At 36.9% G+C, this 12,720-nt stretch overlaps 1 protein-coding gene across 1 annotated transcript in view; it reads right to left on the bottom strand.

The window, feature by feature from the left end:
* Window positions 1-4,092: 4,092 nt before the first annotated feature.
* The window catches only part of SNRNP48 (small nuclear ribonucleoprotein U11/U12 subunit 48), a 20,752-nt gene continuing 12,124 nt past the window's right edge, over window positions 4,093-12,720 (bottom strand). The window contains exons 5-9 of the mRNA XM_003788292.3: window positions 12,188-12,376; window positions 10,962-11,083; window positions 7,578-7,666; window positions 6,859-7,023; window positions 4,093-4,351 (exon numbers count right to left, since the gene is read on the bottom strand). Of these exons, the coding sequence (XP_003788340.1) occupies window positions 4,303-4,351; window positions 6,859-7,023; window positions 7,578-7,666; window positions 10,962-11,083; window positions 12,188-12,376 (614 nt within the window). The 3' untranslated portion in view covers window positions 4,093-4,302. The remainder of the gene's footprint in view (window positions 4,352-6,858; window positions 7,024-7,577; window positions 7,667-10,961; window positions 11,084-12,187; window positions 12,377-12,720) is intronic.

Raw genomic sequence — 12,720 nt, 5'->3', positions numbered from 1 at the left:
GTTGTGGCAGGCACCTGTGGTCCCAGCTACTTGGGAGGCTGAGGCAGGAGACTCGCTTGAGCCCAGGAGTTGGAGGTTGTTGTGAGCTGTGATGCCATGGCACTTTGCCCAGGGGAACAGCTTGAGGCTCCTGTCTCAAAAAAAAAAAAATTTGCCTAGGACCACACTGCTAAGAAGAGGCAGATTTGTATTGTACCTAACTCATCCCACTGTCCCCTTTGATTAAAGAAGATCGTTCCTTCTAGTATATGAAGAATTACTTAAAAGTGTTTCATTGTATTAGTGTCCATAACAGCAAATAAAGCCCAGGCTCCTGCTTCATCTCTGTCTTCCTGAAGCTCCCTATTACCTTTCTCATTCTGGACTAGGAATCATGGCTTGGGGCTGGAGAACATGATCCATGATTGTGGGAAATCTGCTTTATAAACAATACTAAAGCAACCTAACCCCAAATCCTTTACTTGGTGCCACAAGATGTGATTCTCATGAGGCAGGACTCCCTGGAGTCTGCAGCCTTCCTTCATTCAACATTGTTCTGATGGTGTGTTCACAACTCTACAAACTGCGAGTGCCTTCTGCCTTATATTCCTAAACCAAAGCACTCGTGTATTTTAAGGCAGCTTCCTTTTTCTTAGGTGGACTTGTTTTTTGAATGGGAGAGTGACTTAGCTTACTTAATAAAAAGAGATCCAGCTCATAGCCTCTGAAGTCTGAAAGAACTTATTTTTTATTTTTCTCAAAGGGAGCTCTAGAAATTAGTGGTCCTAGTCCAAATATCCAAAATCTGTGAGGACTTTCACAACCCCCAAAACTCCAATATTTGTGACGAGAACAGGCAGCACAATGTAATAAAAAACAAGTGTGGTTTTAAAAGCTTTAGTTTAATAATTCACATGTCTGCAGGCTCAATTATAACAACTGGAAAAGCAAACTATGTAAAAGGAAATTAGCTGCTAAACATGCTCCAGCAAATCTAAGTGGATTTTCTTTTTTTAATCTTCAGAATGCAACAAAGCTTTGCACCAGAACTCCAAGACCTTCATAAACTCACTAAAAAATAAAATGTCCTCAGAAAATGGGGGGTACCTATGCACATGTTTACAGTATTAAATTAGTATTTCTACACTTTAGGATATATAGGTAATTAGAAAACTTTTTGTTGTTGTTGCAGTTTTGGCCAGGGCCAGGTTCAAACCCACCACCCTCAGTATGTGGGGCTGGTGCCCTACTCATTGAGCCACAGGAGCTGCCCTGGAAAGCTTGTTCAATGCCAATTGATTTTATCTCAAATTTACCTTTCAAAAACTAATTTTCACTAAAGGGTTTGAGATTATCCAATTAGCCATACTCCAAACTGGCAAATATTTGTAAGTCATTGATCTAATTTAAAATTGAGTTCAGTTACTGAATATAACCAATAACCTCAGCACAGCACTTGCCTTGTCATTTTAGATATTGCCTTGTCCATATCCAAGTTAAAGTGACTATCAGACTAAATATTTGAGAAGTTTCTTTAATATCTTTTTGCTTACAAATGCCTCCCTATTGAAATTCAGGATAAATACTGTTTTCCTAGAGCAGGTTGAAACCACACCCACATCTCTTTCTTATCAAGATAAGTAGGAGGTAGGCCTGAGATGGGGTAAAGTAGGTCCTAGTTTATCCCAGTTGATTCCAACCTCCTTATATGGGTTCAGATTCCTCCTGGAATCTGGCATTTAATTGTCAACCAGTGTTAATTTTTGGAGGATCTGTGAAATCTTGGTTTTTGAGTCTTCATGTGAAATTTCACTATATAAAGTTGACTCTTGCAATCAACTTTGGTTCAGACCTAAGTGGTATCAAGATATAATGCAAGGTTAAGATCATTTGTAGATCAGTTTAATAAAATGGTAGGTAACATTTTCAATTTTTTTTAACCTTATAAATGAGTTCATAGAACTCTGAATATGAAGAAACTGCAATGAAATGATAGAGACTATCAGGATATGAATGCATGGAAAACACTGCACAGTTAATAAATGTTTATAAACTAGTAAAACACTCTAATTTCAATCTTTGTTGTATTACTTGTATGATGCTGGGGAAATAACTAAGCTTCTCTATACCTTAACTTCCTCACCCACAAACTTTTCCTCACCAAAAATTGAGTGTGGACCTAGGACCTAGACTGCCTGGATTGGACTTTTAGCTCTACCACTTTCTCTGCAAACCAGAGCAGTTACTTAAGTCTTTGAGCCTCAGTTTCCTCATCTCTAAAATGATGATTAACAGAAGTCACACCTCAGAGTATTTGGGACAATTAAATCAGCTTAATATAAAGAGTTCATCAAAACCACAATGAGATACCACTTCAGATCCAATAGAATGGCTATTACTAAAACACAACATAACAAAACAGAAAATAACATGTACTCCCAACAATGTAGAAAAATTGGATGCCTTGTGCATGCTGATAGGAATGTAAAGTGTATAGTCACTGTAAAAAACTGTATAATGGTTTCTCCAAAAACTAAGCTACCCTAATTGACCCAGCAATTCCACTTCTAGTCAAATACCCTAAAGAATAAAAAGCAAGGAATTTAACAGGTATTTGTATACTCATTTTTAAAGCAGCATTATTCACAATAGCCAAAAGGTAGAAACAAGCCAAGTGTCCATCAACAAACGAATGGAAGAGCAAAAGGTGATGTACTCTTAGAACAGTCAGACAGGTAGTAAGTGCTCAGGAAACATTAACTAGCATCAGTCTTTAAGAGAGTTCAGAAGAGAAAATCATTTGCAGCCAGCATATAAGAAATGGCCTATCGAAGCTAGAACTTAAGATAGATGGGATCTATAGTCATTATTCATAGCAGCACTCTAAAAATCAAAACTACAAGTGAGGGGATGGTGTGAAAAGCTTTTGTCAAAATTTAAAACAACAAATTGACAACTCTTAGTGCCAGGCACAGGGGTCACACTGATGAAGATATAAAACCTGCTCTAAAGGAGCTCATAATGGCCCTCAGCAACAGGGCCAAAACACAAGTGAGTACAGAAAAATTAATTCAAGGATCAAAGAAATGTCACTCTTCACCTCATTCTACATTTTATTCAATAGTGCATCAGTTGATACTATACTTAAAATTCAAACTTTAAGGAGATCTGGATGCCTTTAGATCTTTTCCTTTCTCTATCCTATTCTATCTTCCCCTATTCCTCCACCTCACTCCTAATCTCCACTTATTTCTCTTTTCTAAGAAAGTTCTCCTCTGTGGTTGCCTGGGGCTAGGGTTAGAGGAACTGTTTGCCAAAGGTATACAGGGAACTCTGAGGGACATTAGAAATAGTCTATATTTTGACCATGATGATGGTTATACAGAGATATAAATTTGTCAAAACCCAATGAAATACACTTAAAAATGGGTGCTTTTTAATGTAGGTAAATAATACTTCAATTAAGTTGATTTACAGAACACAAAATGACAATGTATTTTAAATTAACATGTGAAATATGAATACCTTCTTATTTAAAATGAATTAATATATTATTGATAAAGCTAAAGTCTCCTTTGACTATTCTCCCAATCACAGTATCTACCCTTAATCTCTCCCATTTATACCCTCTAATAGCTGTTAGTTTATTATAGATTCTTCTGAACCCTTAAAAATATATTTATATATATTTATAGACATAAAAAATGCATAGTACTATGTACATAAATAACTTATATAACTTTTTATAATGTTATTTTCATTTAGCATCCTATTTCTGAGATTGAACCATGTTAATTCAGATTTCATTTACTTCTTTTAATTCCAACATAGTAATCTATCCTATGACTATGCCATACTTTATTTAGCCAGGCTATTCCCCTTCAGATGTTTAGATTGTTTTTTGACATTCTAATTCACTGGGGTAGTGGTAAAGAGGAGTTACCACAGCAATGGGCAAAGGGACTGCAGATAGTGTTCCAAGGGGACTTTAGCCTCCTATGTCAGGTTCAATTTTTCACAATAATAAAGTATTTGTACATAACTTATATACTTTGACTTTTTAAATTAAATAATTTTGTGATACATAAATTAACCAAAAGAACAAAACAAAATCAGTAATAGAAAGTAAACCATCTACTAAAATATATGGAAAACAAAATTGTAGGGCATATAATGTACTCACAGTTCAAAGCAGTAAGTATTTATTGAAAATAATGTGCACTAAATAGATCATATAAACATTTTCCTATGCAAAGCTATTAAAATATTAGCATATTGATTATCATGGCATAAGCATAATTAATGCATGCACGAATACTCCATTTACATTTTTTGCTTTCTTCTTTTATGACTATGATGTCTCTCTCCATCCCTAAAGTGAAAAGGGTATAAAAGAAAACTATTAGAAATAATATATCTTAATATCAAAGTTTTAAAATAGTAATTCAACAGCAATATATGTGTTCATCAGACATATGCATTTGGAACTGAACAGTGATTTTTTTTTTAATGCAATCATAGGGTACAATGTGCTGGTTTTACACACAATATGAAATGCTTTCATCAAACTGGTCAACATAGCCTTCACAGCATTTTCTTAGTTATTGTGTTACTGTGTATCCTACACCTAGTAAATTTCACATGTACCCTTGTAAGATGCACTGTAGGTGTGGTCCCACCAATTACTCTCCCTCCACCCATCCTCCCCCCTTCTCCTCACCTCCCTCTCCCCTTTTCCCTTCTTGGGCTATAATTGGGTTATAGCTTAAAGCTATAAATTGGTTTCAAAGTAAGACTGAGTACATTGGATACTTTTTTTTCCATTCCTGAGATACTTTGCTAAGAACAGTATGTTCCATGAACAGTGATTTTTTTTAACAGTAAATATTAAAACATGATTAAAACTAAATGAAAAACTGAAATAGGGATAAGAAAAAAGATTTTTTTTAAGTTCTACCTTAAAACTGAACTAACTGAAAATGATAGATGACCAGAGTATTTACTTTAAGTTGAATATAAAGACCATACAAAGAATACAAAAATTAACTAATTTCCTTCTCCTGGCTCTTATCTCATGTCCTCATAATTCATTCTACCTCAAGGGCAGATATCAAAGATTAGCCTTGTCCTATTGAAAAGTATTTCTTTTCTTTTCTTTTCTTTTCTTTTTTTTTTTTGAGACAGAGTCTCAAGATGTTGCCCCCTGGGTAGAGTGCTGTGGCATCATAGCTCACAGCAACCTCCAACTCCTAGGCTCAAGCAATTCTCTTGCCACAGCCTCCCAAGTAGCTGGGCTACAGGTGCCTGACACAACATCCAGCTATTTTTAGAGATGGGGTCTTGCTCTTGCTCAGGCTGGTCTCAAACCTGTGAGCTCAAGCAATCCACCCATCTCAGCCTCCCAGAGTACTAGGATAACAGGCGTGAGCCACCACACCTGGCCAAGAAGTATTTCTTGCTAATGCCCAGTTTATCCTTTTTAAAGAAAATTATTTCATGTTTAGATTTTTAAGGATTTCTAATGTAGTTAAGACAATGAGGAATGATTAAAGACATGTCAAAAATTACTTAAGTCGAAGAAGTACTTATAAACTTGAAAGAAATGAAACAGCACAATTTCTGACAGATAATCAAGAGTTAGTCTGGATATACTGGGTAGATATAATTATAAAATATCATATGAATCAAGAGTTCACTAGGCAAATGTTTCATTTTTGTAAGAGAAGGACCAAACAATAGCTATCTTTATACCTACGAACTGAATGATATTAGATGAACAAAATTACCAAACCAATACAGTAAGTTTTACTAATTCCCGATGACCAATGGCCCTGGAAAAACAAAATGTCGCTTGAAAGCATATTATTTGACAAGCACTATGCATATAAAACTAAAAAAGAGGCCAGGTGGCTCATGCCTGTAGTCCTAGCACTCTGGAAGGCTGAGGTAGGAGGACTGCTTAAACTTAGGTGTTCAGCACCAGCCTGAGCAAGAGTGAGACCCTGTCTCTACCAAAAATAGAAAATAGGAAAACTAACATCATTTTCCAGATGGACAGTAACATGGACAGAGAAGAGGAGGTATATGTGGGGTATCTTAAGATGAACAACAATAAGGAACTGACAAGATGGCAAGCAATATGAAAGAAGTATCTAAAATGACTGCTTGATTTCAGACTTAGGTGAATAGATGAAGTTCATCTCTTTAATCAGGATAGTAATAATGGGGAAAGAGCAGCAGACTGAGAAAAAGTTACAGACCTGATGAATCTAAGAGCCAGGTAGATGCCTCATAAGCAGCTAGGATACAGGAACAGGCCTCGATTGATTTAAATTTATTATTTCAATATTAATTCATACATCTCTAGCTATCAAAATTTTACTAACAAGGCCAAAACTGACTATCAAAGTCTAGATCTTCTCTCTTACCCTATATACCCTTTAACTGAAAAATTATCAGGAAAAAGAATGAGAAAGAGCAAGAATAAGAGGGGAGAAAGGAGCAGAAGAAAGAAATCTAGGTAAACATCTTTTTTTTTTTTTTTTTACAAAGTTGACAGATAACATTTATTAAAATAAACATCTTTTAAACATAGTCAACTTCCTCCCTAGCCATTACTTTAAAATATCCTGGTTAGGAAGCAAGCATGTGAGTAAGTGATACAATAGGGAAACCAATATCCAATCACACATAAAATTACGTCACTACAACTGTGATTATCTGAACTCAACTATGATAAATGTGAAGAATCTTCATCAATTATTTACTCTCCTTAATTTATTCTTTCAATTTACTTTCTCAGCAGGATCTATAAAGGAAGACCTGTTCTGCTTTTCAAAGGTAAACAATTCAATGCTAGATGATGCATATTAGACTCACCTCTCTTTCCTTCTTCTCGACTCATAGTTTTTATCTTTATCTTTATTTCTTTTTCGTCTATGTGGGCTCCTACTCCTATCTCTTCTATGTCGTGAACACTCAGCATCCAAATAGCTTCCAACAGACTGTCGTGAATCTACAGAAGCTGATCGCCTTTCTTCATTCCTAAAGAGAAAAAAACATTCATCAGTTCGTTTTACCAGTGGTCTCTATTACACACACACAGATACACCCAGCCTAAAATGCTACATTCTGAATCATACCAATGGCAGATAGGGTCTAAATAAATAGGTACAATCTTACATTCTACATAAGAGGACAAAAAACATATATCTTGGGTGGTGCCTGTGGCTCAGTGAGTAGGGTGTCAGCCCCATATACCAAGGGTGGTGAGTTCAAACTCAGCCCTGGCAAAACTGCAAGAACAAAAAAAAAATAATAAAAAAATAAAAGTTTATTAAAAAAAAAAAACACATATATCTTACAGTATGTTTTGCTATTTAAATATTTCACTAATATGGCCGCCTCCCCAACCCCAAACTGTCAAGGGGCACTGTTGAAGAGCTCTGGTATAATCATATTGAGCACTGACAACAATGAACAATAAGCATTTAGGTTCCATATATAGAATGCTATCAAGGATCTTAAAAATGCTAAAATAAATAATTACAGGTAACAGACTGAAAGTGATTATTTCACCAATAAAGACAATGACATACTTTTCAGCATCATCCTCTGCTTTTTCCTGTTCTTCTTTCCAGTGATTACTGAGTTCTTCCATGTGCACATTTATCACATCCCGAATCACCTAGGGAGAGTGCAGCACCAAGATTCAGCTAAGAAAGCTGTGAGAAGGTTAACACTACAGAACTAGAAAAATTATTGTTAACAATCAATCAAATATTTCATTAGGACCTAAGATACAATGGACTCTGTGACGTGTCCAATTTAGATAACATAAAAAAGGCAATGGACAAACTAAAATATGAATAGTAGATAAAAGTATGATATCAGTGTTAAATTTAAAATTGGTAACTGTAGGGCGTTGGCCACATGCACCAAGGCTGACTGGTTTGAATCCAGCCCGGGCCAGCTAAAACAACAATGACAACTGCAACAACAACAACAACAAAAATAGCCAGGCACTGTGGCGGGTGCCTGTAGTCCCAGCTACTTGGGAGGCTGAGGCAAAAGAATCACTTAAGCCCAAGAGTTTGAGGTTGCTGTGAGCTGTGATACCATGGCCTTCTACCCAGGGCAACAGCTTGAGACTCTGTCTCCGAAAACAAACAAAAAAAATTGATAACTGTTTTAGGATTAAGAAAATATCCTATTCTTAGGAAATACATACTAAGAAGGAATAGAGTCATGATGTATGCTATATAACTTACTATTAAATACTAATAGTTCCAAAAAAAATGATGTACAGATAGAGATTGAGTGAAAAAACATGCAGATAGAGAAGGTAAGAAGTTGGGTGCAGTGGCTCACACCTGTAATCCTAGCACTCTGGGAGACCAAGGCAGGAGGATCACTTGAGCTCAGGAATTCCAGATCAGAGTGTGCAAGAGTAAAACCCCAGCTCTACTAAAAACAGAAAAATTAGATAGGTGTTGTGGTACGCACCTGTAGTCCCTGCTATTCAAGAGACTGAGGCAGGAGGATCGCTTGACCCCAAGAGCTAGAGGTTGCTGTGAGCTAGGCTGATGGCATGGGACCCTAGCCTAGGCAACACAGTGAGACTGTCTCCAAAAACAAAACAAAACAAACAACAACAAAAGAAAAACCCTAATCTCTCTGTTAAAGAGATTATTTATAATTTTTTTTAACCTATGACTTAGACTTCCCAGACACCTTCTCAATGAGACTTAATCCTTTATGTGTAAGAACTATATGAAAGTTTTTTCGTTCCTGTTTACCCATGGTGTCAAGCACAGGACTAGTCTCTGAGGAACCAAAGATCAAATTAAAATAGCAGCTTTTACTTACCTAATGCTTAAAGAGGAAATATTTTAAAAACAAAGGTATAGGAGATAAGGGACAATCTCAAAGATACTATAGCTCAGGGCTGGCTATGTTTCTCTCCACCTTAAAGAAATTTCAATGGTTCCCAAAGTAAAATAAAAAAATATCCAAACTCCTCAGTGAAGACTTTAAAGCCCTCCAGCATTTTACAACACCAGGTAGAAGGCAGCCTTCTCTCTCAATGGACAGTTCCTCAGAAGCTCTAAATTCTAGGCACCCTGGATTATTAATGGGTCTCTAAAAAACTCCTGTACTCTTACTTTTAAGAATGTGAATCCTTCCTCCTGAAAAATCCTTATCCACCATTTCACCTCCCCATGATTGCTTCTATGGAGTGATATGAGGCACACACACTCGTACTCAAATTCTAGCTCTCATTCCCCTAGAAACCCCACTCGACAACCTGTCTAGCAGGTCTACATGAGTGCCCTGAAGCCCTAGAACCCACCTAACACAGGCCTACCAGACATTCCTTTATTCCTCCCTGCTTCCTTTTCTCCTTTCCCTCAAACAAAAACTTATTGATAAGGCCCTTGCCAATCTAACCTTTTAAAAACTACCACTCCCTCCTCCCATATACTTCCGTTTCACCTTTATTTCAGCACTTAACACAATCCGTATTTTGAAATGTCTCTTTCACGTATTAAACTATTAACTAAGCTCCTTGAGGCTTGTGTCTGTGAGCCATTTATCTTTGCATACCCCACAGCAGTTGGGCATAGTAACTAACTAAAATATATAATAATTTTTCTGTGAAATTTGTCAAAGTAATTTTGTTCTAGAGTAGAGCAAACAAAATGTAATATGTACGACATGGATAAGGCTAAGAATAGATAAAATGTTGAAAAAGCCATGACCAGAGATACAATAAATCATTAAAAGATTTATAGGGCGGCACCTGTGGCTCAGTGAGTAGGGCACCAGCCCCATATACCAAGGGTGGCAAGTTCAAGCCTGGCCCCAGCCAAACTGCAACAACAACAAAAACTAGCCGGGCGTTGTGGCAGGCAACTGTAGTCCTAGCTACTTGGGAGGCTGAGGCAAGAGAATCACCTAAGCTCAAGAGCTAGAGGTTGCTGTGAGCTGTGACGTCATGGCACTCTATCCAGGGGAACAAAGTAAGACTCTGTCTCAATTAAAAAAAAAAAAAAAGAAAGAAAAGAAACAGCAGAACAGCTGGGTATTGTGGCTTACTCCTATAATCCTAATACTCTGGGAGGCTGAGGTGGGTGGATTGCCTGAGCTCAGGAGTTTGAGACCAGCCTGTAAGAGTGAGACCTCATCTGTAAAAAAAAAAAAAAAAAATCATAGCCGAGTATTATGGTAGGTGTCTATACTCCCCAACTATTTGGAGGGCTGAGGCAAGAAAATTGCTTGAGCCCAAGAGTTTGAGGTTGCTATGAGCTGTGACGCTGTGGCACTGTGCCAAGGGCAGACTCTGTCTCAAAAAAAGAGGCTGGGTGTCTGTAGCTCAGTAGCTATGGCACCAGCCACATGTGGGTGGTGGGGCTGGTGGATTAGAACCCGGTCCAGGCCTGCTAAACAACAACGACAACAACAAAAATAGCTGGGCACTGTGGCAGGCGCCAGTAGTCCCAGCTACTAGGGAGGCTCTTGAGCCCAGGAGTTGGAGGTTGCTGTGAGCTACGACACCATAGCACTCTATAGAGGGTAACAAAGTGAGACTCTGTCTCAATTAAAAAAAAAAAGGAGAGATAGCAGAATCAACACTCAAGCTGAGGTCTATTTAAAGTCAAAACTCATGTTCTTATCATGATACAATACTCCTTTCTCAAAAGCAGAATATTTTTTAAGACTGTACATCTTCTTTATATATATACATATATATAAAGGTTTGGTACTTTTTTATATATATATAAAGGTTTGGTACTATGAATGTTTGCCTGGGTGGGCCTAAAAGTGAAGGGGCAAATACAAATCAGGTGGGATACCCTGAAGATCCTTCCTTTCAGAAAACTTTCAAGGAACTGTGGAAATTCATAAAACAGATTTAGAAAACTACCTAAGGGAAATTTTGTACATATCAATAAAGATATATAAGATTATATAAAACTTACCTCAGTATATGATTTCTTGGTTATGTGAACATTCTTAGCTCTATAGGACTGGCGTCGTCTTTTATAATCTCTCACCTCTGCCAGGATTTCAAGGTAGGATTTTGGACTTTTTCGACTATTATCTAGTAAGACAATAAAATTGTACATTTGGAACTGTTAAATTCTTATGAATTAGCAGGTAAGAACACCAGAATCCTGTATTTCAATGTTTTTTTTTTTTAATTCTTTTAATTTTTTTTATTTATTTTGAAGTTTTTGGCCAGGGCTGGGTTTGAACCTGCCACCTCTGGCATATGGGCCTGGTGCTTTACTCCTTTGAGCCACAGGCACCGCCCCAGTATTTCAATGTTTTCAAGGCAGCAGACAAAAACATTCTAAAAATTCTACACTGTATTTATATGTAGACTACCTTTGGGGGGTGGGGGGACGGAGTCTCACTCTGTCGCCCCTGATAGAAGGCAGTGGCATTAGCCTCCCCAGTAGCTGGGACTACAGGAACCTGCCACTATTCCCAGCTAGTTTTTCTATTTTTAGTAGAGACAAAGTCACACTCTTACTCAGGCTGGTCTTCAACCTCAGCCTCCCAGAGTGTTAGGATTATAGGCGTGAGCCACCACACACAGGCCCTGGGCAAAAATTTTATTTCATTCCTTTTTTCTGGCCATTTGTACACAGATTAGAGTAATAGCATAGTTATAACATTTACTCAGTGCTTGACTTTTACATTAATCATACTTTCCTTCTGTAAGAATAATATATATATTCATCTCTCAGTGTACATGTGGGATTGGTAGACCGCCCCCAAAGATACCAAATCCATGGATGCTCAAGGCCCTTATATAAAATGCCATAGTATTTACATATAACCTATACACAGACTCCAATATACTTCCTCACCTCTAGATTACTTTTAATACCTAACATGTACAATGTAAATGCTATGTAAATTGTTGCACTGTTATTGTTTAGGGAATTATGACAAGAAAAAACTTCTAGATGTTTAGTATAGATACAACCATCCTTTTATTCTCTCAAATATTTTCAATCCATAGTTGGTTGAATTCATGGATATGTAACCTACAGACATTGAGGGCTGACTATACTGTCAATATTAAAGGACACAAAACCATTCTACTCCAACACAAAGTGGCCTGACAATTAAATCATCTTAATAACATTCACAGAATGAAATAACAATTAAGAATGTAGAACTATTCATCTCAAACCTTGATTGACTTTGGCAGCCAAGTCCACAAATAGATCACTATCATTTTCAATGATCTGAGAATCAGAGCGCTTTTTCTTTGTCTCTTCAACTACAAAATCATAGAGGGCAAGGCGATCCGCTTGAGTTAGATCACAAACAAACCGTTTGTGATTGAGAGGAACTTCAACAGGCAATGAAGAATAAATCCCTAAAGTAAAATAAAATCACAAGAATAAACAATACATGAAACATCTTGGACTTAAAATCTACTACTTACCTTAAAACACATGCTTTAATAATGCAATACTAACACAAACTGCTTTTTCATAATAATCCATAAGTATACAATACATCAATCTATGCAACAAATGGTAAACATTGACTCTACCCTGAATGCTACAGCCACCCAAAGGATATATACCAGTTACTACAGATGCTTGCTATTCTCTCCAGCAATAATATACATCCCATGAAGGCAGGCAGTAACAACCAGAAGAGATAACTTGCTCTAAGGAAAGCTATGAAGTAATAATTTTTTTTTTTTTTTTTTTT

This window comes from Otolemur garnettii, unplaced genomic scaffold, assembly GCF_000181295.1.
Source record: "Otolemur garnettii isolate 467f Iridium unplaced genomic scaffold, OtoGar3 scaffold00026, whole genome shotgun sequence".
NCBI lineage: Eukaryota > Metazoa > Chordata > Mammalia > Primates > Galagidae > Otolemur > Otolemur garnettii.
The sequence above is the reverse complement of the archived record's forward strand: the minus strand, read 5'-3'. Positions and strand labels throughout refer to the sequence as shown.